This window comes from Panthera tigris, chromosome D1 (assembly GCF_018350195.1).
Source record: "Panthera tigris isolate Pti1 chromosome D1, P.tigris_Pti1_mat1.1, whole genome shotgun sequence".
Classification (NCBI taxonomy): Eukaryota; Metazoa; Chordata; class Mammalia; order Carnivora; family Felidae; genus Panthera; species Panthera tigris.
The window spans coordinates 17,583,847-17,609,838 of record NC_056669.1 but is presented as its reverse complement, the minus strand read 5'-3'; the positions used below and the strand labels follow the sequence as shown (position 1 = coordinate 17,609,838).

General features: G+C 50.1%; 1 protein-coding gene across 1 annotated transcript; it reads right to left on the bottom strand.

The window, feature by feature from the left end:
• Positions 1-26: 26 nt before the first annotated feature.
• Positions 27-24,524, bottom strand: POU2F3 (POU class 2 homeobox 3). The gene is made up of 10 exons (XM_042958969.1): positions 24,400-24,524; positions 19,045-19,111; positions 16,268-16,558; positions 14,951-15,053; positions 12,322-12,404; positions 9,798-9,980; positions 9,231-9,372; positions 7,426-7,562; positions 5,351-5,512; positions 27-233 (listed from the first exon to the last, which is right to left on the bottom strand). The coding sequence occupies exons 1-10, from the start codon at positions 24,522-24,524 to the stop codon at positions 117-119; spliced, it is 1,410 nt and encodes a 469-aa protein (XP_042814903.1). The 3' UTR covers positions 27-116.
• Positions 24,525-25,992: the final 1,468 nt, after the last annotated feature.

Below are 25,992 nucleotides of genomic sequence, written 5' to 3'. Positions count from 1 at the left end.
GCACTTCCCAAACTTAGGTGGTCACGGAACCCTTCTTCTCCTGGCAGAGATTTTAATAGCCATTGAAATACATTTAAGGAAGGCTGACTTAGTCACCTTTCAGGTCTCCCATCCCATTATTTAAAGGAATTCTGGAGTTCTTCAGAAACCCCATTGTAAAGCTCACCTGTTCCAGGCATGGTGCTGTGGACAGGAGGGACAGAGAGGGGGCCCAGAGACCCAGAGGGAGAGACCTGAAAGGCAACAGAGGTTTGTAAATGTCTTGTGTCTGCTCCCTTCTCCAGTCTTGGCTGCTTCTCCCAGGGTGCTGGGCCCCAGACCGCAGATAGCAGGACTCAGCTTCCTGGCTGCTTGCCTAGTTCCAAACCTCTGCTCTGTCCCCCGCTTCCAGAAGAGGGCCTCTGGACCACGTACAGCATCGGCTCCAGTTCTGCAGACCCCGGGGCCCTGCCCTCCCTGCTGTGCCCCCTGGCAAGGCTTCTTCGGCACTGCCAGGATGAAGCTCGCGTACCGAGGGCTTGGCCCCTGTCGTGGCAGATGCTATCAGTTGGCTACGGCACCTCGTTCTTTTCTTCCATGAGATCCCTTTGCTCGGTGCAGCAGAGCCCAGCCCTAACAACCTGTTTCAGGCTTCCTGGCCCGGTGTCTGAGCGGACCGCCCACTCTCCAGAGAAAACTGGAGGGGCTAAACTTTCATTTTGCCCTGAAGACCTCCCAGCATTACCGACTCTGAGATTGGGAAGGGACTTAAGGTCATTTAGTGCGAACCTCCTTACTCTTCAGGACTCTCCCCCTTAAGAATCACTGCCTTAGCACGACCTAGAACAAGTTGTAATAGAAAGAATGGGCTTCGGGGCCCAACAGATCTGGGGGTGAGAACGTGGCTCCATCGTAACTATCCACGTGACTTTGGGCGAGTTACCTAACCCCGCTGAGATTTGGTTTTCTCATCCGTGAAATAGAGGTAATACCGCCCTTATATTTCCTTTTAATTAAGATTTAATAAGATAATGTCCATAAAGCTTCCAAGTCAATGCCTGGCAAAGAGTGCCAGGCTTGTTAAGCGTCCGTTCCCTTCCCCCCTGAAGGAAGCTGTCAACTGTCTCTGGACACCGGTCACCTCTTCATTTGAGCTGAAATCTGCATACCTTGCCTTCCCTTTATTCTCCTCTTGCCGACAGGGGAAGCTCCAATCGATGTTCCCAAAGGACGTTGGAAGGAAGTTCTCAGGGAGCTGTGATTTGATATCCCTCCCCTCCCCAGCTCAGATCCTCTCATCCCAACAGGATGTGGCATGCATTCATTTCCCAATTAATCAGCTACGGTTCTGCTGTCTTCATTTACCTGCCTTTTTACAATGAGCCTCCTCAGTAGGGCAGGGGGCCCACGAAGGGTGGAGGCAGGTGTGAGGCCTCCTGGTAAGAGATGTTATCAATGATTTCTCTCCCTCTTCTCCTCTCCTCCCTACTGCCACACCCAAGACATTTGTTGTTGTTTTAAAATAAATAATGTGTTTAGTCACTGTGACCAGCTTCTTCTGTTTCCTTCTGGAGGCAGGCTATGCATATGCAAGCAGACGTATATATGGTTCCCCCTTTTTAGTTTTTTTATATAAATGCTAGCATTCAGCCCACACTGGTTTGCACCATTTTGTTTTGCTTTTTGCTTTTTTTTTTTTTTTTTTTTTTTTGCTTAACTGTATATCCTGGAGATCACTTCATATCAGAAGCGGAAGAAACTATGTCCTAGTCCCAAGGAGACTGTGCCAATGAGACCCGAGGAGAAGATAGGATCAGAACATGCTCTCTCTCCGCTGCCTCTGTAACATCACAAGCATTAATGTAATTATTTATTTAACATCTTTTCCCCCCGCTAGGCTGTAGTCTTCCCAAGGGCAGGATGATGTCTGTTCAGGTCTACCGACTACAGTGCCTAGGACTTTGTAGGTGCTCAGTAAGTAAGTGTGGAACGAATGATGAGAACGAATCAGGCTCCTTCCTGGCTCCTCCATGCCTCCCACTGCTTTTCTCCATGTGGGTGTCTTGGATTGGGCTTGGACCAAAGCGAGAGCCTACCTCCCAAAGCCCCATGTTTAAAGATTCCGATGCTCTTATGACATGGTTCCATTTCTTTGACACGCCTGACATAATCTAGCCCCCGCCTACCCCTCCAGCCTCCTCATTCACACTCATTCACTCCCTGGGTTCCAGCCCATGCCAGCTTTCTATGCTTCCTCCTTTCCACCCATCCCAGCCTCAGGGCCTTTGCATACACTCTTTCCTCTGCCTCGAATATTCTTCCCTATGCTCTGTCCTCCCTGTGCACCCTCGACCCCCATTAACATCTACTCATTCTGCTGCTGCCAGTTTGAGCATCCTTCCTCCAAGAAGCCCCTGACACTGGGACTAGGTTAGGGCCCTCTAAATCACCCTCCGTCTCTTCTAGAGATTCCATCACAAAGAGCATTTGCTTAGTGTCTATTTTCCCTGCTGGGACCGTAAGCAGGGATCATACGGGTCCTGTGCACCACCATATCCCAGTTCCAAACATATGGTGGCTGCTCAATAAATATTTAAGAAAAGAATGATGACTGAATATCCCTTGCCTCCAACTTAACGTTTTCATTGCTTTCTCACAGCCTGCAGGGTAATTTAGTACCTGTGGCCCGTCGTGAGCCAGCCCTCATCAACCTCTCTTAGTCCCTAAACCTTAGCTTCAGTCAGATGGCAATGTTGTGATTCCCCGAATGCAGCACATCGTTTCATAATCCCATGCCTTCTCACAGATGGTTCCTCCCGCCTGGTATGGCGCTCTTGCTAATTCCTAATGTGTTTGAAGAACAAATTAGGGGTCAGCGCTCCCAGCCTCCATTCGGATTGGAGTGTCTCTCGTCGTTGGTGTTTGTCTGTGTTCCCGGAGCACTCCTACAGGGCTTCTCACATCTCCTTCACTGCAATCTCTTGCCTCTTCTGGCTCCTCCTTAGTTTCCTGCCTGGATCCTTTTCCTTTACCTGTCCCTCACCTGCTGGTGTTCCCCAGGGTTAAGACTAGACTTTTCTCTTGGCTCTGTTGTGCAAACAGCATAGCTGAGCTCCTCCTCCCCTAGGATTTCAGCCACCAATTTATGCTTGTGACTCCCTGACCTACGTCTCCATCCCGGCCTTCTCTCCTGACCTCCAGACCCATCAATGCAAGTGCCCAAGGACGGCCCCACGTGGGTGTCCCACAGGCCTCACTGGACCTTATAATAATGGAAAGAATGGAAATCGTCACCTTTTCCTGCTCCCGAATCCGCTCCTCCACCTGTGTCTGACGGTCCCATCAGTGGAGCAGCCACTGGCCCCATCAGCCCAACAACCTGAATGCTGACAGTCAGCCCAGAGTATTGTCTTTCCTTCGTCATTTCCCTGCCGCCATCTGATTTCCGATTCATAACCCAAGACCCCAAAATTCCACCTTCTCATTGTCCCTTGACTCTCTCCCTTCCCCTCGTTCTTAGTCCCTAGCTTTGCTTCAGCCCTCATTATTTCTTTCCTGGGTAACTGCAGCCACCTCCTACCTGGTTTCCCCGCGACCAGTCTCATGTCTCTCAAACCACGCTTTATCCTGCACTCAGAGTGATCATTCTGAAAAGCAAATCTGATGGTGTCAGTGGCCTGCTCAACATCCTTCGGTGACTTCTCCCAGCCGTCTCCTTAGCGTTGTACCATAGTCCCCCCAGTCTGGCCCTTGCTGGTCTGTCCAGCCTCATCGTTCAACATCCCTCCGCAGGGACCACCTGGGAACATGCCATACACTCTCCCTGCTCCCTGCTACTGTTCTTATACTTTCCCCCCAGGAGAACTCCACCCCACACCTATTTGCCTCTTCACTCCTTTTCCTTTTAGATTCAGCTCAGGTATTAATTATCTCCTTGGGGGAGCCTTCTCTAACCACCACCTTGGCAAGGCTTTGTTAGCCGCAACTCCTAAATTCTCCTAGAGAAATTATGATGTTGTTTATCATTTGTTTCTTTGTCTGTCTCCTCTGCTAGATGGTGAGATCCTCTGGGACAGGGGACAGATATTATTTATTTGTGTATCCCCAGCACTCTGCGCAAAGGTCACTCTATGGTAGATGGCCAAGGAATGTTTGGTGAAAGAATGAACAATGGTGTCGTTTTTATGAAACAGCTGTGTTCCACCCCAGACAAGGCTGAATCTCACCCATCCTTGAGGGCCAAAAGATTTGAGGACAGTGGCATTGCCCCCAATTCCCTTAACCTTCCAACCATGGCATCCCCAGGGATGGAGGAAGAGAATGTTCCTCCAGACGCTAGCTTTCCCTGGATGCAGAAGGTATTTCCTACTCCCCAGACTTCCACGTTATTCCCAGCCCTGACTTTTCCCCCTGACCACCAAAATCAGACACACAACTGTCCACGTCACACTTCCTCTCGGGTCCTTAGGAGGCATGTCCAGCTTATTCTGGCCAGCTCCAAATTCTTAGTCTTTTTCCCCCTCATACCTGTATCTCTGGCTTTCTTCATCATCTTAAAAAAAAAAAAAAATGGCAGCGCCTTCCAACAAGTCGTTCACGCCAAAACCCTTAAACTCATCTTGGCCTCATTTCTCACACTCCTTATCTGAGCTCTCAGCACATCTCGTTGGCTCCACGGTTGAAGTATATTCAGAATCCAACCACTTCTTGTCACCGTCCTGGCTACCACCCTCCCCTAAGCTTCCTCTACTCTCAGCCTGGTTATTGTAGTTCTCCTCACTGGTGTCCCTTTGCCACGTAGATTATTCTCCACCTCAGTCAGTTTAGGCTTCTCCACTCACAGCTCTCCAGTGTCTTATTTCATACAAACCCAAGGCCAGGGTCCTTTAGTGACCTCCATGACCTTGGGTGGTCTGCTCTCTGTTATGTCTCTGATTTCCCCTCCTATTCTCGCCTCCTTCCTCACTCTGCCCCAGCCATACTGGCTTCCTTCTGTTCCTCAAACATGCCAAGTCTTTTTTACTTGCTGGTCCCTCTGCCTGGAACACTCTTTCTTCTAGATACTTCATCTATTTCCAACACTTTGGGCTCCACTCAAATGTCACCTTCCCAGGGAGGTCCTCTCTGACCTATTAAAAAAGCATCTCCTCATAATTACGTTCATTCCCCTTACCCTTCTTTATTCTCCTTTATATTATGTTTATTTCACATATGCCATCTATTTGCCTATTTATTGTATGCCCCTCTCAACTCCCGACGGCCATCTTCCCCCGGATGGAGAAGACTCTTCACCTTCCAGGCACCATTCCTGTTCCTGCCCCCTCCCCCCCCCCCCCATGCTTGGCGGGCAGCTTGGTTCTTGGCCACTTACCAAGCGGGAGTTGTAGATGGGAGATTTGATGGGTGTGGTCACGGGGCAGTTGATTCGCTTCTCCTTCTGACGTCGATTGCAGAACCAGACTCTCACCACCTCCTTCTCCATGGACAACTGCTCTGCAATCATGGAGATCTCTTCTGAGCTGGGTTTGGGGTTCTGCGGAGACCAAAGGGATAGAGTGTGGTCAGCAGGAAGGGGGAACAGGGTCAAGAATCAGGGGTGGGGGCCAGAGGTTCCAAGGAAACAAGATAGGCCAATGGATGGATCAAAAGCTTTAGAATCAGACATAGGATGGAATGCTGGCTTTATCATTTACTGTGTAGCTTTAGGAACCTTTCTTAATTAACTTCTCTGAGCCTCAGTCTTATCATGTATGAAGTGAGAACAATAATGTCTACTGTATAGGATTGTTGCGAGGCTAAAATGAGAAACCATGTGCAAACTGCCAAGCCCAGGGCCTGCCACAAAATACAGGATCCATAAATGTAGCTCTCTTCCCTCCCTTCTTACTTCAGGAGAAGTTCTGAAAGGAGAAGTCCTTTGACATGTGTGTGGGACGCGCAGAATCCCGAACCCCATGTTTTGCCACACAACCTGATAACCTTTTCTTGTGTTATTGCTTCCTGTCCCACCTCAAAATAGGAAAACATAAACTAAAGCATGTGGATCCAAGACTGTGGAGACATATATATTCAGCACTTTCTTGTTCCAACCCCTCCCTCCACCCAATCTTTGATCTCAGCCCCTTTCCCTCCTTCCTACACACCCCCTCCCTTACTCAGGCTGCTCCCAGAAACCTAATCAGCAGGAAAAGCCAGCTCTTGTCATTCTGCCAGCAGGATGCAGCCATCAAATCCTTGAGCCAGATGCACCAGTGAATGAATTCGCTGGAGCGGGCAGCAGTCTTGGAGGCCTGGGGCCCACAAGATTAAATGAGGCCAAGGGCACATCCTTTAGGGACCTGGGTGGTGTGGATAGAGGCTCTGAAAGCTGGTATCCAAGGGATCCCGATTAGAAGCTGTTTAGACCACACCTGTTTTCCTTCTTCTCTTCCCTAGCTCCCACAGGGCACAAAGCTGGTATTATTATTAGCTTCTACATACTGGCTCAGGAATATGCTTTTGCTACAAGTTCAAACAAATGTATCATATTATATGATCACAAGTATTTAAATGCGTGTGGAGAAAGAAACAGAAGGAAATACATTTAGATGCCATTTGATGGTAGATTTTTTTTCTTTCTACTTCTCTATATTTTCCTAATTGTTTACAGTGAGCATTTACTACATTGATAATTCTAAAACTACAAATCAATGCATAGAAAGTAAAGAATTTCAGATGGTAACTATACTTGTTATGATGAGCATTTTGTAATGGGTAAAATTGTTGAATCCCTGCCATACACCTGAAACTAATATAATATTGTATGTCAACTAAGGTAAGAAAGAAAGAAAGAAAGAAAGAAAGAAAGAAAGAAAGAAAGAAAGAAAGAAAGAAGAAAGAATTTATATGGAGTGTTCTGGCTTTGCTCCCTTTACCTCCACTGGATACAGAGATCCACCCTCTTCTGGGACTCTATATCCCCCTTTTTTTTTAATGTTTATTTTTGACAGAGAGAGAGAGAGAGAGAGACAGAGTGCAAGCAGGGGTAGGGCAGAGAGAAAGGGAGACACAGAATAAGAAGCAGGCTCCGGGCTCCAGCTGTCAGCACAGAGCCTGCCGTGGGGCTCGAACTCATGGACTGGGAGATCATGACCTGATTCGAAGTTGGATGCTTACCCAGCTGAGGCACCCAGGCGCCCCCCTATATCCCATTCATTAAATCTCCCGGTGAGAGGGACAACGGGCCCTTAAAAAATGTCAGGGCAAGAAGAGTCAGTGGGGGAAGAAGTTCCTGAAACCCAAGATGAAGTTGCCCGCTCCCTGGGACACATGGGTGCCTGGAGAGGGTGCCTGGGCTTGCTTTCCGACCCTTTCCCAGGGCAGGTGTGGTACCGAGGGGCCTGAGTGTGTCCGCTCATCCAACTCTGCACATCAGCCCACCCGTTCCCACCCGGAGGAGCCGCTCACGTCTTGAAATCTCTTCTCCAGAGTCAGGCGGATATTGGTCTCGATGCTGGTCCGTTTCTTCCTCTTCCTACCAAACACTTCACTGAGGGTGGGGAAAGAGCTGGGGGTGCTCCCCGAGGCGTCCGATGGAGAGGTTTCTGTCCGGAGGTGGAAAGACAAAGGAAGCTCAGGGAAGAGAATGCATGGCCAGTTGAGGCTCTGTGTCAATGGCCTTGAGATCCACCAATGCTGCCCAGTAGGCTCTGCAGTGGCTCTTTTGGGACCAGCCCCCTCCTCCCGGAAGGGGAACCAGAACAGGCCAAGAACCCTGCTTGTCCTCATTGCTCTGGGCAAAGGTCTTCCTCGACTCCCACGCCAATGTCTCCAGTGTTTGCGGTCACGGTTCAAGGACACTCAGACATCAGCGGCATGTGTGGGTGTGAGTGGATGCAGGCAGGGCTCCTACAAGGGACTCTCATGAGTCTGTCTTTTACGAGGATGCTTGGATATGGATACTCAGTAAAATGGGAACTGATGTTTTGAGCTAAAAGCAATGGCACTTGGTGGCAGAATGTTGGTGCTGATGTCACTTTCTTTTCAGGGCAAGTGTTGGAGCTGAGGCTGTATGATCGGTGGGCAGACATACCCCACAGGAAGGATTCAGGCATCAGGTAGGGGGGACACACTAGAAACGACCCGTAAGGTCTCTTCCCAAAGATCCTAAGACCCTCTGATCATCTCTGTCACTTCAGTGCTCTGAAGAAAGCTGATGAAGGGACAAGTCGTTGGGGACAGCTTCCTTGACCTTCCATGTTTCCTCGTGGAGGGACTTCTGAGGGGGTGACTGACCCCTTTGTCTGCCCATCCCACCCTTTCCTTCCTCTGCACAGGAACTACTCATCAACATGTGTCTCCTGACTAGAGCCCAGCCCGGCACCGGCTCTGCTCCTTCCCTCTCTGCCTACACCAGTGGTTCTCAGCTGCGGCGGTTTTGCACCACGACTGCTCCCCCAGGGGACATTTGGGATATCTGGAGACATTTCTGTATGTCTCAACGGGCGGCAGGTGCTGCTGGCACCCAGCGGGTAGAGACCAAGGATGCTGCTAAATGCCCTATAATTCACAGGACAGCCTCTTCCAACCAAGAATTCTCCGGTCCAATGTGTTGATAGTGTCCTGGTAAGAACCCTGTCACCCACCGTTCCCAGACACCAACCTCCTCCATTCAATATTCCAAACAACTTGCCCTTGGCTTGCACCCTTGACCTCCTGGAATGCCTCCCAGGTCACCCGGCTGACAGAATCCTGCGGACCCTGCTCCTGCTGTAGGACTTTCCCCACTAGTCTTGCTCACGGTGACTCCCTGCCCTCTGGAGACCTGCTCGAGGTTAGCCAGATAGAGGGCTTGTGTTGTGACTCTTGCCTTCCCGGCTCCCCCAGGAGATCCTAGAGAACCCATTCCCCTATCTTCCCAACCTAGAAGGGGTCCAGAGAGCAAGGTGAGTAAGTTTGCAGACCCAAACTTTGTCTCTGGTGAGCCGTCCCCAGGCGGCTGGGTGGCCGTAGGGTGGACAACGGAAGGGGGCCAAGTCTTCATGGCCACAGACCTGAAGCCATTTCTTTCAAGGGGCCCTCTCAGCAACGAAGCGGACATTTCCTTCTCCCCTTGTCTGTCTCCTGTATCTTATTTCTCAGGTGGTTCCAGGCCCAGGAGGAGAAGGGGTCTTACACACTGACCGCCTAAAGCCTCAACTCAGACAAGTCACCAGCCCCTTCCCTGCAGAATCCTCTGGGGCACCGTCCACCCTTGAGTCCCTGATGCCTACCTGCATCGTGCAACCATTTCTCCAGCAGTGGCTTGAGCTTGCACATGTTCTTGAAGCTCAGATTGAGGGCCTCAAATCGCGAGATGGTGGTCTGGCTGAAGTCATTACCGTACAGTTTTCCCATCGCCAGCCCCACATCTCCCTGCATGTGGGGACCGAGAGGGAAAAGCCGGAGGGACGGGCTCCTTCTCTTCTTTGTCCACGTTCCCCACCATCCTGGCGCCCATCATGCACCCAGAACCTTCAAGCACCCACCCGTGACCGTGACTCCTTTCCAGGTTTTTTCCCTCTAAGAGGGAGACTTTGGTTCATTTCCCTCCCCAGACTCGGAGTGGGCTGTGCCCATATGCCCAACCCCTTGTCTGGCTCTCATTCCTCCCACCCATTTCCCAGCAGTGTCCCCCAGTTCCCTCACCAATAGAAACTGTGCCCTGTTCTCAGGGAACACAGGGACACGTGGGCTTGCCCCAAACACACTGAACATCCGGCCGCTCCTCAAATGTACACTCGGGAAGCCCCGTCTCCGCTCGCTCAACCCGATCCCTTCTAGCTCCCCGCAAACCAAACCTGTGTGAAACCCAGCTTAATGCGCCTCTGCTTGAAGGTCTTGGCAAACTTCTCCAGCTCTTCCAGGTCACTGGGCTCATCAGACCCTCCAGAGCTGGGTAGATGCTTCGGCGCTGGGAGATGTGGGGACGCTTCCAGATGGGGGTCTAAAGAAGATCCCGGCAGCCCGGGGCGCCCAATTGCCTAAAAGGGAACACATGCCAAACAGATCCACAATGGCACAGATCGAATGGCACTTTCTATCGTGTGCTTAGAAGGCGACAGATGTCTGGGCGCGCTTGATTCCTATTTTTTTCAGGGGCGTGGAAGTGAAAATTTGGGTTTCTACAAAGGGATGGCAAATAGCTAGAATAGCTGAGGCAGACACAGGACTGCAGGATGGGGAGGTGGCCTTCTTGGGTTTTAGTCTATGACTCATTGTTTGACTCTGGGCAGGTAACTTCCTTCTTTCAATTTTCCGCCGTAAAAGGAGCTAGCGGGGTTGTTTACTAAGATTCCAAAAGCAAATCTCCGAATGGGACAAGGAAAAGGTTGTTTGCCTTGCCTGTTCTTTTCCACAAAGCAAAGTAACTGAGGTGTTTAACAGGCATTAACTGAAGATAACAGAGGACATCCGAGACTTGTTGTATGAATAGACCTTCCAGAAAAATTTAAACCCTTATGACTGCCATTGTACTTTCTAACCCATCATTTTCTTTCATGAGAGTGTTGTTTGGGTGTGTTTTGTTTTGTATAGTTTTTGTTTTAAGTTTATTTATTTAGTTTTTCAGTAATCCCTTCACCCAATGCGGGGCTTGAATTCGTGACCCCGAGATCAAGAGTCGCATGTTCCACCGACTGAGCGGGGCAAGCGTCCTGTGTTTTTTGTTTCTAAATCAAAGGTATTCCCGTGCTATCTAAATATACGTTGATCTCATTTATGGTTGTCAGGAGATAGTCTTCCTTTAGTTCATTTTCGTAGAAAAGTGGGCTCTAAAACCTAGAGTTCATGTGGCGCCCTTTTGGGGTTGGATTGAATCCCCCTCCTGAAGACATCCACGATGGCACAAGCTCTGGAACCCAGACCGAGGGGTCCAGGCATCGTGTCCCTCCAGGAGCCACTGCCCACGTGGACAGCACTGCCTATATCCGCCCTTGTCTTTCTCCTTCCCAGTTTGTTTTCCTAGACTAAGGTGAACTTTCCTCCTTCTCTCTTCCGACACCTGCAGATTTACAATTCAGATGGGCAGCCTCAGGATGAGGAAGGTGAGAGGACCCTGGCAAAGGATCTTTTAGAACAGAATGATTTGGAGCCTTATGGGTTTGGTCCTGTTTTGCAGGATGGGGGTGGAAATCTTCAGCTCTCTTTGAGACTTCCTTCTCATCGATTCCTTTGTTCTTTAACAAATACTTCTTGAGCTCTTTGCTAGACCTTCTTCTCCCTTCCTCTCATATCCAACGAGAGGCCAAATTGCATTTGTTCGTCTTCCCCAAACAGGTCCTCGTTTGCCCTTTCCTCTCTACTCTTATTGCCACAACCCTGAGCAAGTCCCTCATTACCGCTGTCCTGGACCATCTTAATAACCTCCTGAATGGCCTCTTGGATTCTCATGTCGTAAGATATGAGAGTTGATCTCGGGCCTCTAAAAGATCTCTTCTATGATGACATTCCGAGTCCCCAGGAGAGTGTGAGTTTAGGATTCCAGTGGCCCGCTTCCTATTAGCCACTAGATGGCACCCTCTCCCCTTCCTGATGTCTTCAGTGGACACTCTAGCCCTCTAGAGTCAGGGCCCTTAGTGATCCGTGGGGATCTTAGGGCACAGAAGGGCCAGTGGGGCCCTGTAATCTGTCTCTGCAGAGCCATCTCCTGCAGCTATGCACGGGGGCACCCAGATGAGGGGAGGAGAGGCACCTACCAGACAGCTCCTGCTGCTCTTAGCGAGCCACACACCTAGAATGAGGCCACGTCCGGCCAGAGGAAGAGGTGCCTCCTTGTAATTGGCAAACAGGTACCGTGTGGCAACACGGCAGCTCTGTTAACAGCCCCTCGCACCGGTCTCGGACCTCCTGACCCGCACAAGTGCACTGCAGGAGGTGGTCGAGGATAGTGGGTCTTGACAGGGACCCAGTGGTGAGAGACTGTGGCCTGGTGGGGACTCTGGTCTCCTCCTTGGGGCTTGAGAGGACCCGGGCAGGGCTGGCGGTCACCGTGGCATCCCAGAAAGTCAGCCCTCCTTAGGACCTGGCTGGTCCTAAGAGGAGTGAGCGAAACCAGGGCTGGTGTGGAGGACCCGCGCTGCTGAGCGGGACGGCCTGGGAGCTGAGATCTCTGGGCTCCAGTCCTGGTGCTGTTGGCGATGCTGGTTCGATCGTTTCTCCCGGCCGTGGCTTGGATTCCTCGTGTGTGAACAGGGATAATCCCTCGCTAGCCCCTCTTCCCAGAGGTGTAAGTGCAGCATCGAGGGGGTGGGGGAACACCGGTGAGCAGCTCCGTCCAGAGCTGAGGCATTCTCAGGGGGAGACAGGAAGAATGTGGTTGTTTACCTGGGACGCCAGGCCAGGCCCGGTCTGCGGGAGGAGGAGAGAGCTCTGTTGCTGCGGAAAGGGGAGAAGATTTGGCTGCAGACCTGAGTGGAAGGGGAGGGACAAAGGAACAAACAAAATAAAATCCAGGCCGTCTGAAGGACACGCTCCACAGCTTCGGGACCGAGATAACCGTCCCCACCCCCTGCTACCTCGTCAGGTCCCTCAACCCACCCCGAGCCCTGCGCAAAGGGCCCCCACGGGACTGCCAGGCATTGCCACACGCAGGTGGAGGTGAACGAGACACGGATAAGCAGGTAGACAGCCATCCGCAAACCAGTCCTCCGGCTTGCCCGCCCGCCTGCCTGGAATGGTGCTGCACGGGCTAAGGAGGTCAAGGCCAGCCTGCTCTGGGAGCTGCTAAGCAGGCTGAAGAAATCCAACAGGGAAGGAAAAGCAGCTGGAACGGAGGGGCCGGGGAGCTCCATTTTGCCTGCAGACAGCCACAAAAACCTGGGCAAATCTGCAAATATGCCAGGCCACATAGATGGGGCCAGAGAGCCCCAAAAGGCGGCACATGGCTGGCCAGAGGCTCTTGGCAGAACGAGGACATTTTCTACTTGGGAGGAAGAGCTGAGAGAGAAGGGAAGACCAGGGGCCAAGCCTCTGGAAACTCTGTCTGGTGGTATGGCCTCCCTCCACCTGCTCGTTGTACTGTCTGAGGACCGCTTTCTCCTTCCCTCTCCAGGAAAACGGCCCATGAAGGGCTCTGCCTGACTGGTGGTCATGAGAGTGGCCTCCCTCTAGGAAGGTCCTCAGCCAGGAGCTCTCACTGTCTCTGCGGGAATGAAGCCATTGAGCTACCAGAACGATGGGCCGGGTCACCCCAACCACTCAGCACAGACCAGAACCTTGGGGTCTCTGGGGTCCCTAAGCGGCTCCAGGTCACTGATGTACGGCATCTGTGGAAGCTGACCTTTACGCTCCTCAGTCTATAAAAGTCAGGGCTTAATTTTTCCTTATTAAAATAAACAAAAATCTCTCATAAGGAGTTCCGAGCCAGGAGTCAGAGGCTTAAATGCTAATAGTAATCTAACATTTATACTGCGTTTTGAAATACACGAAGCCTTTTTATATGCATTATTTTGAATAACCCTCAATAACCTTGTGAGGTAGAATTTTACTATTTTTCTATTTCTTACTGTTTTTCCATTTTATTTTATTTTGCTCCGTTTTTATTCAGAGAGATTAGGTGAAGTTTCCCAAGGACACACAGCCAGTAAGTGATTTAAAAAACAAACAGACAAACAAACAAAAAAAGAATTTTTTTTAACCAATGAGTTTTCTGCCTTCAGAAAATTTTTTGTTTGTTTATTTTGCCCTGCATCATACACTGACCTCACTGGTTATATGTATACCTGTGGGCCATTTTCACATCACTGTCTTTAAAATTTTTTTTCTAATGTTTATTTATTTTTTGAGAGACAAAGTGCAAGCGGGAGGCAGAGAGGGGGAGAGAGAGAGAGAGAGAGAGAGCGAGAGAGAGAGAATCTGAAGCAGGCTCCAGGCTCCTAGCTGTCAGCACAGAGCTCGACGCAGGGCTTGAACTCGGGAACAAGAAGATCGTGACCTAGGCCGAAGGTGGACACTTAACCGACTGAGCCATCCAGGCGCCCCTCACGTCACTATCTTTTCAAACAGAAGGGAATTAGCTGTTACCTAGGAATGTGATATACGTTGTTTAGCTAAAATAAGTACTCAAAGGCTCAAGTATGTTCTCAGTCATCATCATAAAAATACTCTGAGATGCCTCAGAACCTAGGGGTAGGGACCGTAACTTAGGCAGGTGTTAGGGATGGAAGGCAGAGTTGCACGTTGTTTGGATTCTGGGTTTCCAAAGCCTCTACCTGGGATTTGTACACAGGTGGCAAACTCCTACTTCCTCCATCACTTTGGCCCTAGTCAGTGGAGACCGGAGAGAGGGGGGCGGTGGGCAGGCAGTGTAGGTCAATGGCCGAGAACACAGGTTTCGGGCAAACTTCCGGACTTTTCTTATGTCACCAGAGACACACTATGACTATCTACCACACAAGGTTATTTTGAAAAATGCCAGGAAAATCACTCATCAGGGCTCCTGGCAAATCACGTTCAAGAAATACCAGCTATTATCATGAATATTCTAATCTGTTTGCTCTTGGCCCAGGAGCCAGTCTCTGGTAGTAATTTCCGTGCCAAAGAAAACCTGAAAACCCCTTCTCCCGCCTGAGGGTGGCGCTGCCGCTCTACCCAAGCAGAGTCAAGGCCGGCTTCCTGGAGGTGAAAGTCTGAATCAGTCCTGAAAGATTTCCAAGGAACTGGGACTTGTCTGCACTGCATGTCCCAAGGAGCTCTTCCTTCCTGTGCTCCCCTCCGCCCCCAGCTCCTTGCCACCTTGCACCTCAGTCTCTACTGGCCGTGAAGTTGAGGAAGATGAGAGGGAAAAGCAGAGGACTCTCAGCCTGGCGGGGGCAATGCCAGGGTCCCTTCCCCGGGTCTCAATGCCAGAGGAGTGAGCCACTCACCCGTGCCCCACACTTGGGCTCCTTTATCCAACAAGCCGCAGCAGCACTTTGCTGGACTTGATCGATGTGGAAAACGCCCGAGTTCTTACCTTGTTGCCCAGATTGGGTCTGGGATAGCAGGAACTGGGATACGGACTGGAGGTGGCCAGGAACCAGCACGAGCTGCTGGAGCGGATGGAGGGAGGTCATGTCCTGCACATGGGGAGACACATACATCGCCGAATTTACATGCTGGGGGTGCCGGCTCCATCTGCCTGCTGCCCATCTGTCCCGTGGGGCTCCAGACTCTGAGAGTTTGTTGGCAGTGACCTTGCCTTATGCCTCTGTGTAGCTCAAGTGCCTGGCACGTAGTAGCGATTCCATTAATGCTGGCATTGTTACAGCTCCTGCACTCAGCCAAGCAGTGCCTCTCAGCCTAGTGTACTTAAACTTTGCCTTGTTATTTAACTTTCGTGCGTGTCAGTCTTGTCTCCCAAGTAGTCGGTAAACGTCGAAGGCACAGGCTCAGTGTTACCCGGCTCTCAGAGGTTTACCCTAGAAATGACATGAAATCCCGATCGTCTGACTTTGTTTCTTTAATCTCATGCCACTCGACTGTACTAAAAGCCACGTCTTGGCCATTTCCTGGGCCTGAGGCTTTCCTGGAAGGAGGAGCAAGTTATTATTTCTTAACACAACCGATCTGATGAAGCAGAAAGGCCACTGCCCCTGGGCTCCTCCCACCAGCCCTCAAAAGGGAGACAGCAGTTCCGATACGTGGGGGATCGAGATCCTCAGGGCTCTGTGCCCCCCCCCCCCCAGGGCTGTGCTTAGGTCTGTACACGAAGAGGTGGTAAACCCCTGCTGAATAAGAAAGTGAAGGAATGGGCATACGCTCCGGTCTTAAGTATTTCCAGGGAAGGGGTGGCATTTCTTCCCCAGGTGATCCAGACCAAGAGAGGGGCTCGCCACATGGACATCCGCCCTCTCTGACGTTTGCTGTTACTGTTTCAGGGTGCCTCCTCTTCCCCGCACGACACTCTGTTCTACTTTGGCTTTGGTGCAAAACCTCGAGGGAGGAGAGTGGGCTCACTGGAGACAGAAATGCTCTATATCTGTAGCCATGGTTGTCGCAATAGGGCCCCCTGAAATGGGGGCCAGCTCCACAGCCGCTAGGTCCATTGTTCTGGCAAGGCCGGCTCCTTTTGGTCCCAGACAGGTAGAGGCAGCCGGGCTTCCCCTATGGAATCCCACCTCCACCCCAGGCCTGAATCCCTCGGTCACGCTCCCTACAGGGGGCTTTTCGGACCACGAATTCACCGAGAGCCAGGTCTAGAGGTCAAGCATTTTGGAGAAGGCTTGACTTCAACTCCCCGGCTGAGTCCACTGAGACTATCAGGGCTCCCCAGCATCAGGCTGGCATTTACCCCAGACATTTGGTTTCCAGACATCATGGCAGGTCCTTGACTCAGGTGACATGGCCGATGCGAGAGGGTCTGCTGCAAGGAGTCACTGAGGTCCTCAGTTTTGATCTGTGTAAGTGGAGGCAGGAGAGCATCAGTGCGGGGCCTCCCCAGGCGGGCAGAAACAGAAACGTAGAGAAGGTCAAGGCGGATTAGTGACCAGCCCCGAGAGTAAGGAGCTAGCTCCGTGCCTACAGTACCTACAGGGCTGGGGCTTGATGTGCCTGCCTGTGTGTGCACCTCAGCCCAGGGCAGCTGGTAAGAGACAGGGAAATGGCACTCTGGAGTCAGAATCTGCAGGAGGGGATTCACAGAGATCCATGGTTCCTCAGCACATTCTGTGGGCTGTGCAGGCCCACGGTGCAGTTTACGCGCTTCCTCGTTGAAACGGGAAAAAAAGAAGGATATTGCAGGGACTTGAAACATTTCTTTTAAATTTGGAGATGGCGCTCTTCCTTTTTTCTTGGGGGGAGAGGTTAGAATTTCTTTTGTGACATGATGCTGATTCTAAATGGTATTTTAAGGGGCACCTGGATGGCTCAGTGGGTTAAGCGACCAACTTCAACTCACCACTTGTGGTTTGAGCCCCGTGTCGGGCTCTGTGCTGACAGCTCACAGCCTGGAGCCTGGTTCAGGTTCTGTCTCCCTCCTTTTCTGCCCCTCCCCTGCTCATGCTGTTTCTCTCTCTCTCTCTCTCTCTCTCTCTCTCTCAAAACTAAATAAACATAAAAAAATTTTCTAAATGCTATTTTAAAAACTCCCCACCTTGCAAAGTGGAAAAAAAAAAAAGCAACCCTTTACCAGTCTTCCCCATACTGTTTGTTTATTTTCCTGGTCCACAAAATCCCAAAGTCTGGGAGCCAGCTTCCCCTCTCTCTTCCCCTTGTTTTCCACAGTTATCTATCTTCTGCGTGGTGAGCTGCCTCTGCAGTCAGCCCTCTGCACCCATGCGGCTTTGATGATAGTCTTTGCCGGTCTCCCTACAGGTGGGGACACGTCTCCCTCATAGTCACTACTGCACTGGCAGCCCGAGGGGGCTGTGATGGCTTCTAAAACCTCTCTAGCCTCTCTCCACCACTCTTGGATGACAGCACCAATCACCCACCTGTGGGGCTCTCGGGTGTCCAAGGGCAGGGCTGGATGGGTGCACTATTTGGGCCCATCCAGAGAACTATACTGTTGCAGCTTTTCAGGAAGTCCACTGGGGCAGGGGGAGCCAAGTGACTCTGAATTCATATAATATGACAAAGAGCATAGGATCTAGACTATACCTTTTAAAAGACATTAGGGAGACCCTCTGATGGAAATTCTTGGCCATAGACGTCCTGGCTTAAACCATTTTCTTAATCTACACTGGGGATGTCACAGACATCCTGGAATCACTCCTGTATTAACTTAATCCAAGTAAAACGTTCAGACCAGTGGCTATATTTATGCTTCATTGTTGTGAAATGAATCTCTAGATCACTAAAGAAAGAACTCCCTTTGGTTGGTGAGCTAGGCAGCTCCTACTGAGTGATATCAGAGATTGAGGAGAGAGCTAATGTCCTAAATATGGTACCTTGCACATAATGGGAATTAATGCAAGTTAATTACCTAAAAGACACAAACAGAACCCATTTCTCCATAGACTCCAGGGGGATACAGTCAGGAAAACGTTGAACAGGGAGCTAGACCTTGTGTCTAAGTCCTCACCCCGACTTGAACTTACTACGTAACCCTGAGCAATCATTTAGCCTGTACGAGACTCGGTTTCTCCATCTGTTTGACGACTCTATGGGATTCTTCTCTCTTCCAGTCCTAACATGGAATCACAAGTTCCAGTTCCATAGTGTGTTTGGCAGACTTGGCTAGCCCAGGTTGCTGCGGCATTCTAGAGCAGACCTAAAAGGGCACCAACAAGGGCTGGTGCCACCAAAGTTGGGAAGAGGATGCTTCTTTCAGGGACAGTCTTTACAAATCATCCCTCTCTTCTCTCACCCAAGGAGACTTATTCTGGAGCACTGGAAGTAGAGAAGAGGAAGGGAGAGAGACCCGAAGTAGGACAGTGGGGGCAGAGGGTTGAGACTTTGTGAAAACTCTAAAGACACGGCCAGCCATGTCTTTAGGGAGGGATTGCCAAGACGGCCCCAATCGCCAGCCCCGGGGTCCCTCGGTTCTTCCCACCCATGCTTGGCATCTCCGTCTAAGAAGCTCTGGTGTCCTACTTTCTTCCCCTAGAAATTAAGAGTTTTCACATCCTCGATTCTGGGGAAACATTTGTTAGCAGGTTTTTAAAAAGCCAGAAATAGACGATACAACTACTTATTTAAAACCACCACCACCCTTAAGGTTTGTTCGAAGAGATTTTAGTTAAGCAAAGCCTTTTGGGGGCCACGTCTCCTTTGTAGATTCCCCCCCCCCCCGCCCCCCGCTCCTGCCCCGGTGCATCCCTCTCCCAGTGCGGGGATAGGTGAGGCAGGATGGAGGAAGGGGGACAGAGGGAGAACGTGGAAAATTGGAGCCAAAGCCACGCTGGGTAGAACCACCGCGGGCAGCTTGGCGGGGCTCCAGCTCGGAGGCAAGTGGCAGGGTTCCTTTATAGACTCATTATGCGCAATGGAGATAAGAAGGTGCAGCTATGACAGAGCTTGAAAACATGTGCTTTGCCTCCAACCTGGGTGCTATCTGTTAGAATCACTGCCAGGTCTTCCTGCAACACTTAATTTCAGAAACCAGCGCCATCATAAAAGAAAACTCACCCTTTCATCTGCTTCCCGGATCAATTGCCCTCCAAACTCGTTGAGGGGCACAGCTGACCTCCCAGTTCTAAAAATGAAGCGACCGATAGCAGGAAATTCCTCTGGGTGTTCATCTGGGGCGTTCTGACAGCCCCATGTGTCATTGTTGTGACTTTTTGCTTCGGCGAAGTTTCACTCTTTCATTTCTCATATTTCATTAGCCTATGGGTGCGAGCTGCTGACGGTAACCCCCCAAGGAAGAGAGTCCTATACAAATCAGGTTGAAAGACAGTAAAGGAGATTTCTTTTTTGGTGACAGATTCTAGAAGTCTCTGCTTTGGTGGGTGGGTCTCAGAAAGAGAGGAAGGGAGGAAGATACGTTAGCGGCTCTTAACAGCCTCCTTCGGCAATTCTCTTAAGAGTTCACGGGTGAAGAAACTAAGAAATTAAGAAACAAAGTCCTTCCCAAATCAAAAAATCCCTTTCACTGCTGTCGAATGGAAAAGATTGGAGCCTTTCCAGGCAACTGGGTGTTGGCTGTGGATCTGGAAGACGAGATAGAGAGACTTCTGTTGGAATCCCATTGACTTCTAATGTGAGAACCGGAGGCAAATTGGACGAAAATCCACTTTCCCCCGTACTTGTGAAAACCCAATCAAACCCACAGCCTGCCTGGAATCATGAAGACTGTCTCCAGAGTCCCTGTGGTGGTTCTTCTCACGCAAAGGGGTATCTCTGCAAGCCCTGCTTGGGATGGACTAGTCCCTGGGGACATGGGCCACCCAGAGGGCTCGGCCGTGTCATAGCCACTGACCGTCGGGTCCATCTGTTAGACAAGGTTTGTTTGCTCAGGATTTTCTCCATCCACTGTGCTGTGTACAGGTGTTACACTGAGTCTTGGGCAGTGACCAGGGAGGTAAAAAGTCATCATGGGTGATTATCTTTTCTAATCCCAATGAACTCCCTGACATCACCTGCTTGAGAAAGCAGTAGCCTCATTCTGCGAGGAGAGAGCCCCCTGTGAGGGGCTGGAAGCCTTCATACGTTCCTTACTCGGCTTCACACTCCCAGCCAGGGGTGTGGGGACAAGTATTTGCCTTCCCATCTCATGGAGGCCCAGAGAGTTTTAGAGATGGGGATAAAGTTACATAACAAGACACTGGCCAAGTCCCTTAAGGGAATGACCCTCTGATTTCCCCCCGGTTCCCTTTCTACAAAACAATACTACCAACTTCCCAGGGGTGGGAGACAGCATAGACCGTAGGTGATGGAAAAGGTGGCGTTCTGGCCCAGATAGACCCACGGACCTCCTTATGAACCATGTTTTGGGGTCATGTGATGGGGCACGAGGGTGCTGGGGTACTCCTCCTTAGCCCCACCCATGACATTTTCACATGGTTTTCTCTCTCGGGGAAGCAGCCCCACACTAATGAACAGATCACTGGCGATGAAAACGATCAAAGCTGTTGTCCTGGTTGCATAACTCGTTTGTGGAAAGTGTTTCATAAACATTTCACAAGAAGGAGAATTTCAAAGCATGAACATCTCCCAACCTGCCTTCAATTACAGGCAGGATTTTTTTTTTTTTCTTTCTCCCCCCCCTTCTACACTTCTCCTAGCAGTAAGGAGAGTTTCTGTTTTGTAACTGATCTATAAAGGGTTGGCAGCGAACATGTTGCTCATGAAAAGATCCTAAAAATATATTTCCAGTGGTAGAATGGGGCAGGCAAGTAACTCATCTCAGGTGAACAGGGCTGAAAGTCCCCCGGGAGATGTTGGCTTGCATTTTCGCTTGGGAAACTCTCCTCTTCCTGTGGTTCTTGGTTGTTCCCTGGGAGTCCAAGACTCCTGCCTTCAGATGCCTCTGGGAAGTGCCTGGGGAGATGGCCTCACCCAGGTTTCCAGTCAGAGCAATGACAGACCAGCTTCGAGGCACTTTTGCCCATGGACACTGGGATCTTCTCCCTGCCCGCATCAAACTTCTAGACAAAGGAAGAGAAGAGACAGGGGACCCTTGAATAAACTAGTAGCTCCTCAGGAAGCTGGGGCCACTTGGGGTTGCTACCTCCTGAAAAGGAACTTTTCAAAGAGGCATCCTTGTTTTTCTGGCTTGTACCGACTCTGGAAATGCAACAAGCTTATCAGTCATGTTATTTAATGCTTTGGCTTCAGTTCTTAAGACATAGCATTGCTAGTGCTGACACATGCGTGAAAAACCCCATCATTTTAAGCCTATAAAAGTTTTCTTCTCCCTCTGGCACATAAGTCCATGCATTCAAGTTTAAAAACTCTGGGAAGGGGCTGCGTCCCTACGGAGGACGAATCCTCACAAATGTTTCTTGGTGGCCAGGACTTGAACGACGTCACGCTCTACCTTCCTTCAAAGCCTTCCCAAGATGCCCACCATGTTCCCTTCTGGTGGGTTGATGGAGGCTCTCTTTTTTCTGACCCCGATCCCCTTTGAATCACACCCTTCTGGCTCTCCTAGTAGGCCACCTGGTAGAGAAGAGCCCAGAGCTACTACTGTCTTGAGAGGAATTCCACAGAACTCTTGATTTGCCCACACAGAGAGCTGTTCTGCCCCCAAAGAAGTGAAACGGCAGGAGGTAGGAGGTGCAGTGGGGGAAGAAATGCTGAGCACGTTCTCTGAATCAAACTCTGAAAATGGTTCCTGAGCCCAGTGGCTCTTCTTGGGAAGTGTCTGGTGAGTGAATGCGGTTTGGCATCACACTGGGTTCTTCTGCATACACCTGGGCTGCTTATCATGGAAGGACTTTGCTGTCCTTTTCAGAGCAGGAGATGATTTAGAAAGAAAGAAAGAAAGAAAGAAAGAAAGAAAGAAAGAAAGAAAGAAAGAAAGAAAGAAAGAAAGAAAGAAAGAGAAAAAAAAGAAAGAACAAAGGAGGAGGAAAGAAAGAAAGAAAAAAAAAAGGAAAGAAAGGAAAAAAGAAAAGAAAAAGAAAAAGGCATCCAGGAAGCAAGTGCAAGGCTCAGGAGCAACCAGGAGTTCTGACTTTCGGTCCCATCCCTGCTTCTAACTAGTGGCATGATCTTTTTTTAAAATTTATTTATTTTGAGAGAGAGAGAGAGAGCACAAGCAGGGGAGGGGCAAAGAGGGAGAGAGACAGAGAATCCCAAGCAGGCTCCGTGCTGACAGCGTAAAACCCGATGCGGGGCTCGAACTCACGAACGTCAAGATCGTGTCCCGAGCCGAAATCAAGAGTCAGGCATTTAGCCGACTGAGCCACCCAGGCACCCCTGGTTGCATGATCTAATATTTTAAGTTACTTCATTCGGTTCTCTAGGCCTAGACAAAAGGAGAAAAGGAGACTAGATGGAATCTACTTAAGAAATTTATAATGCATAAAAGAGAGCGGGAGCAGACTTGGGAGCAGAAAGTATGCTGACTGTCTCACCAGCCCCATTTCACAGATGACAAAAGAGATTGAGGCTTGTAGATATTAAGAAACTTGCCTGAGGTCAGACTGCAGGTAAATAATAGAGATGAGATTCCGGTCCAAGTCTATGTGACTCCATAGTTCTACGTAAACCTAACTCTCACCCGCGAGTGATGGATTCACAGAGTCACAGACTCTTCACGGTGCCCAACGTGCCAGCTACATGGCAGACATTCAACAAGTGTTGGTTCCCCTCCTTCCCCATCAGAACTGGAAGGAAATGCAGCTAGCACCTGGCCCAAACCGTTCATTTCACAGCTAGGACTCCTGAAGCCCAAGGAGGGGCAGAGCAACTTGCTCAGGGCCACAGACCTAGAGTGGCAGGCAAGCCCGGCCCGGAGACCCAGGGCCCATGAGGACAGGTCTCCTAACTCCCCACACACTACTCTGTCCATTCCATTGCACTGCCTCATGGCTCGGTCTCGTGTTTTTATCGCTCAAAATATTGTTTCCTACATTTCCTTGTCGTAACTCAGTAGCAACCCTAATCCCACTGCTCTAATGAGATTTCATCAAAAGAAAAGTCCCCGTTCAGAGTTCTTCATTACTACACAGACTAAGGTTCATGTCCAGATAAAGCACAATTGACTAGATATGATAACATAGCACTTGGCTTGGGACCCAGTGTTCTGCATTTCCTGGACTCTCCCCTGCAGGAATTCACTCCAGGGGCTTGATATTTGCTCATTTCCCTCCCTCATTATCAGGAAGCTAAGTAGGGTAGGCGAACGAGAGCATCAGCTCCAGAAAGAGAGAACATAATATTTTTGTAGCACTTTAGAGATCCAAAAGCACTTGCAAATATATCATCATTTATCCTTCATGATAATTCCATGAGGCCAATAATCTTATCAAACGTTTTTACAGATGCAGGAACGATCAGGAGAGCTGACCGAACGCGCCCACCATCATGCAGCCAGGAAGAGCGCAGCGTGACTTTGTACTTGGGTCATTCGCCTCCAGACCCTCCCCCTCTTCTTCTGTACCTTTTGGTCCAAGTGAGGCAACCCCATTGGCCTCCCCCCAGAATTTCCCATCCGAAAATGTCCCTGTGGACCCCTACCTCCTCTAAGTTCCATGTTGTTTTCACATTGGTACGTGGTTGGTGTAAACATTTTCACAAGGGTGGCCTGGGACTTTTATGTGCACGTGGGGCTGACATAGTTATTGCACGTAAAGTCTGCAACAAGTCTGAAAGGGATTCTCCTTGGCATTTCCTGGGTGACTGCCTGTGACCTGGAAGCCTGCCCCTGAGGGTTGGAGCATGGGTTACCAGTGTAAGTAAATGGGTTTCCCTGGTAATTTTTACCTTTTTTTTTTTTAAGTTTGTTTATTTATCTTGAGTGAGACAGAGAGAGCATGAGCAGGGGAGGGGCGGAGAGGGAGTGGGGGAGAGAGAGAATCCCAAGCAGGCTTTGAGGTCAGTGCCCAGGGTCCCACGCGGGGCTAGAACTCATGAATGGTGAGATCAATGACCTGAGCCAAAACCAAGAGTCAGACGCTCAACTGACTGAGACACCCAGTTGCCCCGGTGATTTTTACCTTTGAGAACAGTGTTCTAGCAAGACCGAGGGCCTCGTGTCTTGAACTGCTGTGGAACTCCAGATAAACTGAGGCACCCCTCGTGGCCTTCCAACACTGAGTCTGCTCTGACAGCATGGAGTAGCTGGTCTTCCACGTGGCATGCTTGAAACACAGAGGTTTCCTGTCCCATAAAGGTCCCCTTCCCAGGTCAGTTTAGTTCAACGAGAATTTAGTATGCACCTACTGTATACCAAGGGGGAACTAGAGGCACAAAGATGAACGGGGACCTGCCGGGTTAATCAGGAGACAGGACACGAAAAGTAAACAGCAACCACGCAATGCTTACAGCAATCACAAGCACGCATCGTGGTGGCACGGAAAGATTGTGACTCACCGTGGCAGGGCACAGCACGGCCAGAGGAAGGGGAGTGAGGTAAGGAGAGCCCCACAGAAGAAAAGTCCTTCTGAGCAGCCCTGAACGGTGAAGGGGGCTCCCCAAGGGAAGGCACGGAAGGGCATGTCAGGAAGTGGGAACAGCTCGTCCAAAGTTGCAGAGGACGAGATCAACTAGCAGTCCAGCGATGTTGCTGCCGCATGGGGGTGCGGAGAGGAAGGCCTGGACGAGCAGCCAGGGCCCCCGCACACCGTGCAGAGGAGTTTCGACGGACTCTGGGGGCAAAGTGTCACCAGAGGAGAGGGGAATAGCACGGAGAGACTTTTGTTCAGCTCAGTTACGCCGACGGCGGTGTGGAATACGGGTCTGAAGTGGGTAAACCGCAAGCAGGGCCGCTGATTAAGAAGCTGTTGATGGCAACAGTCCAGGTAAGAGCTGATAGGGACATACGCGCCCAAGGCCAAAACAGCAAGGACCAGGCAGAGGAGACAAAAACGGAGAGATTTTAGGACAGAACATATATTTCCACCCTTGAAGCTTTATCCTTTGTAACAAAGGCCTGTTTATTTCAGGAATCCCCTGGTGAATGCCTGCGGGCCTGAAAGAGCGAACCCAGACTGGTATCTGAAAGGCCACGGTCAACCCAACTGCTCACAATAGCCGGAGCGGAGAGGGTTTGGGTTTCCAGAAGGCGTGCACAGTTCGGCAATGTTTAATTTTTTAAAAGCTAATTATGAATTTTAAATGAAAAAAAAAAAAAAACCAACAAAAAACAGATTAAGGACTGCCCGGGTAGCTCAATCGGTTACGCGTCTGACTTCGTCTCAGGTCACGATCTCCTGGTTCGTGAGTTTGAGCCCCACGTTGGGCCCTGTGATGACAGCCCTGAGCCTGGAGCCTGCTTCCGATTCTGTGTCTCCCTCTCTCTCCCTCTCCCCCACTCGCACTCTGTCGGTCTCTTTCTCTCTCTCAAAAATAAACTTAGAAAAAAAAAGAAAGGTTAAAAACAGTAAGCACTCAAAATGTCACATATCCGTATAGAACTTTTTAGCTTACGAGGTGTTAAAGTTAGTTGTAGGGTTCCTTCTTTTTCCTGGGCAGAGGGACTCCTGAGAAGTTAAGGGGCACATGATATAAATAAACATACATACAGATATTGCTGTATGTGCGTGTGTGTGCACATGTCCATGTTTAGCAATAACAATAGCTAAAAATAATAATAGCAAAAATAACCCAATCTCCTTCTCTCCCCACTTCTTGAGTCACTGTCTATACCAGCAGGCAACACCTGGGATGTGGCCTACAGACCTTAGAACTTTCTGTGATGTTCTACAGTTTACAAAGCACTTTCAAGCATACAATTTTGGTTGAGTTTCAGAATATCCCCATAAGATGAAGAGGCAGGTGATGGTCTTTCCATTCTACAGTTGAAGACAACAAAGTTCATGAGAGGTAGATTTTCCCCAAGTACATAGCTGGCTAGCAGGAGGCCCAGGGTCTGAACCCAAGTCCTCTGCTTTAAAATTCAACACATCTTGGGGCGCCTGGGTGGCTCAGTCGGTTAAGCTTCCGACTCTTGATCTTGGCTCAGGT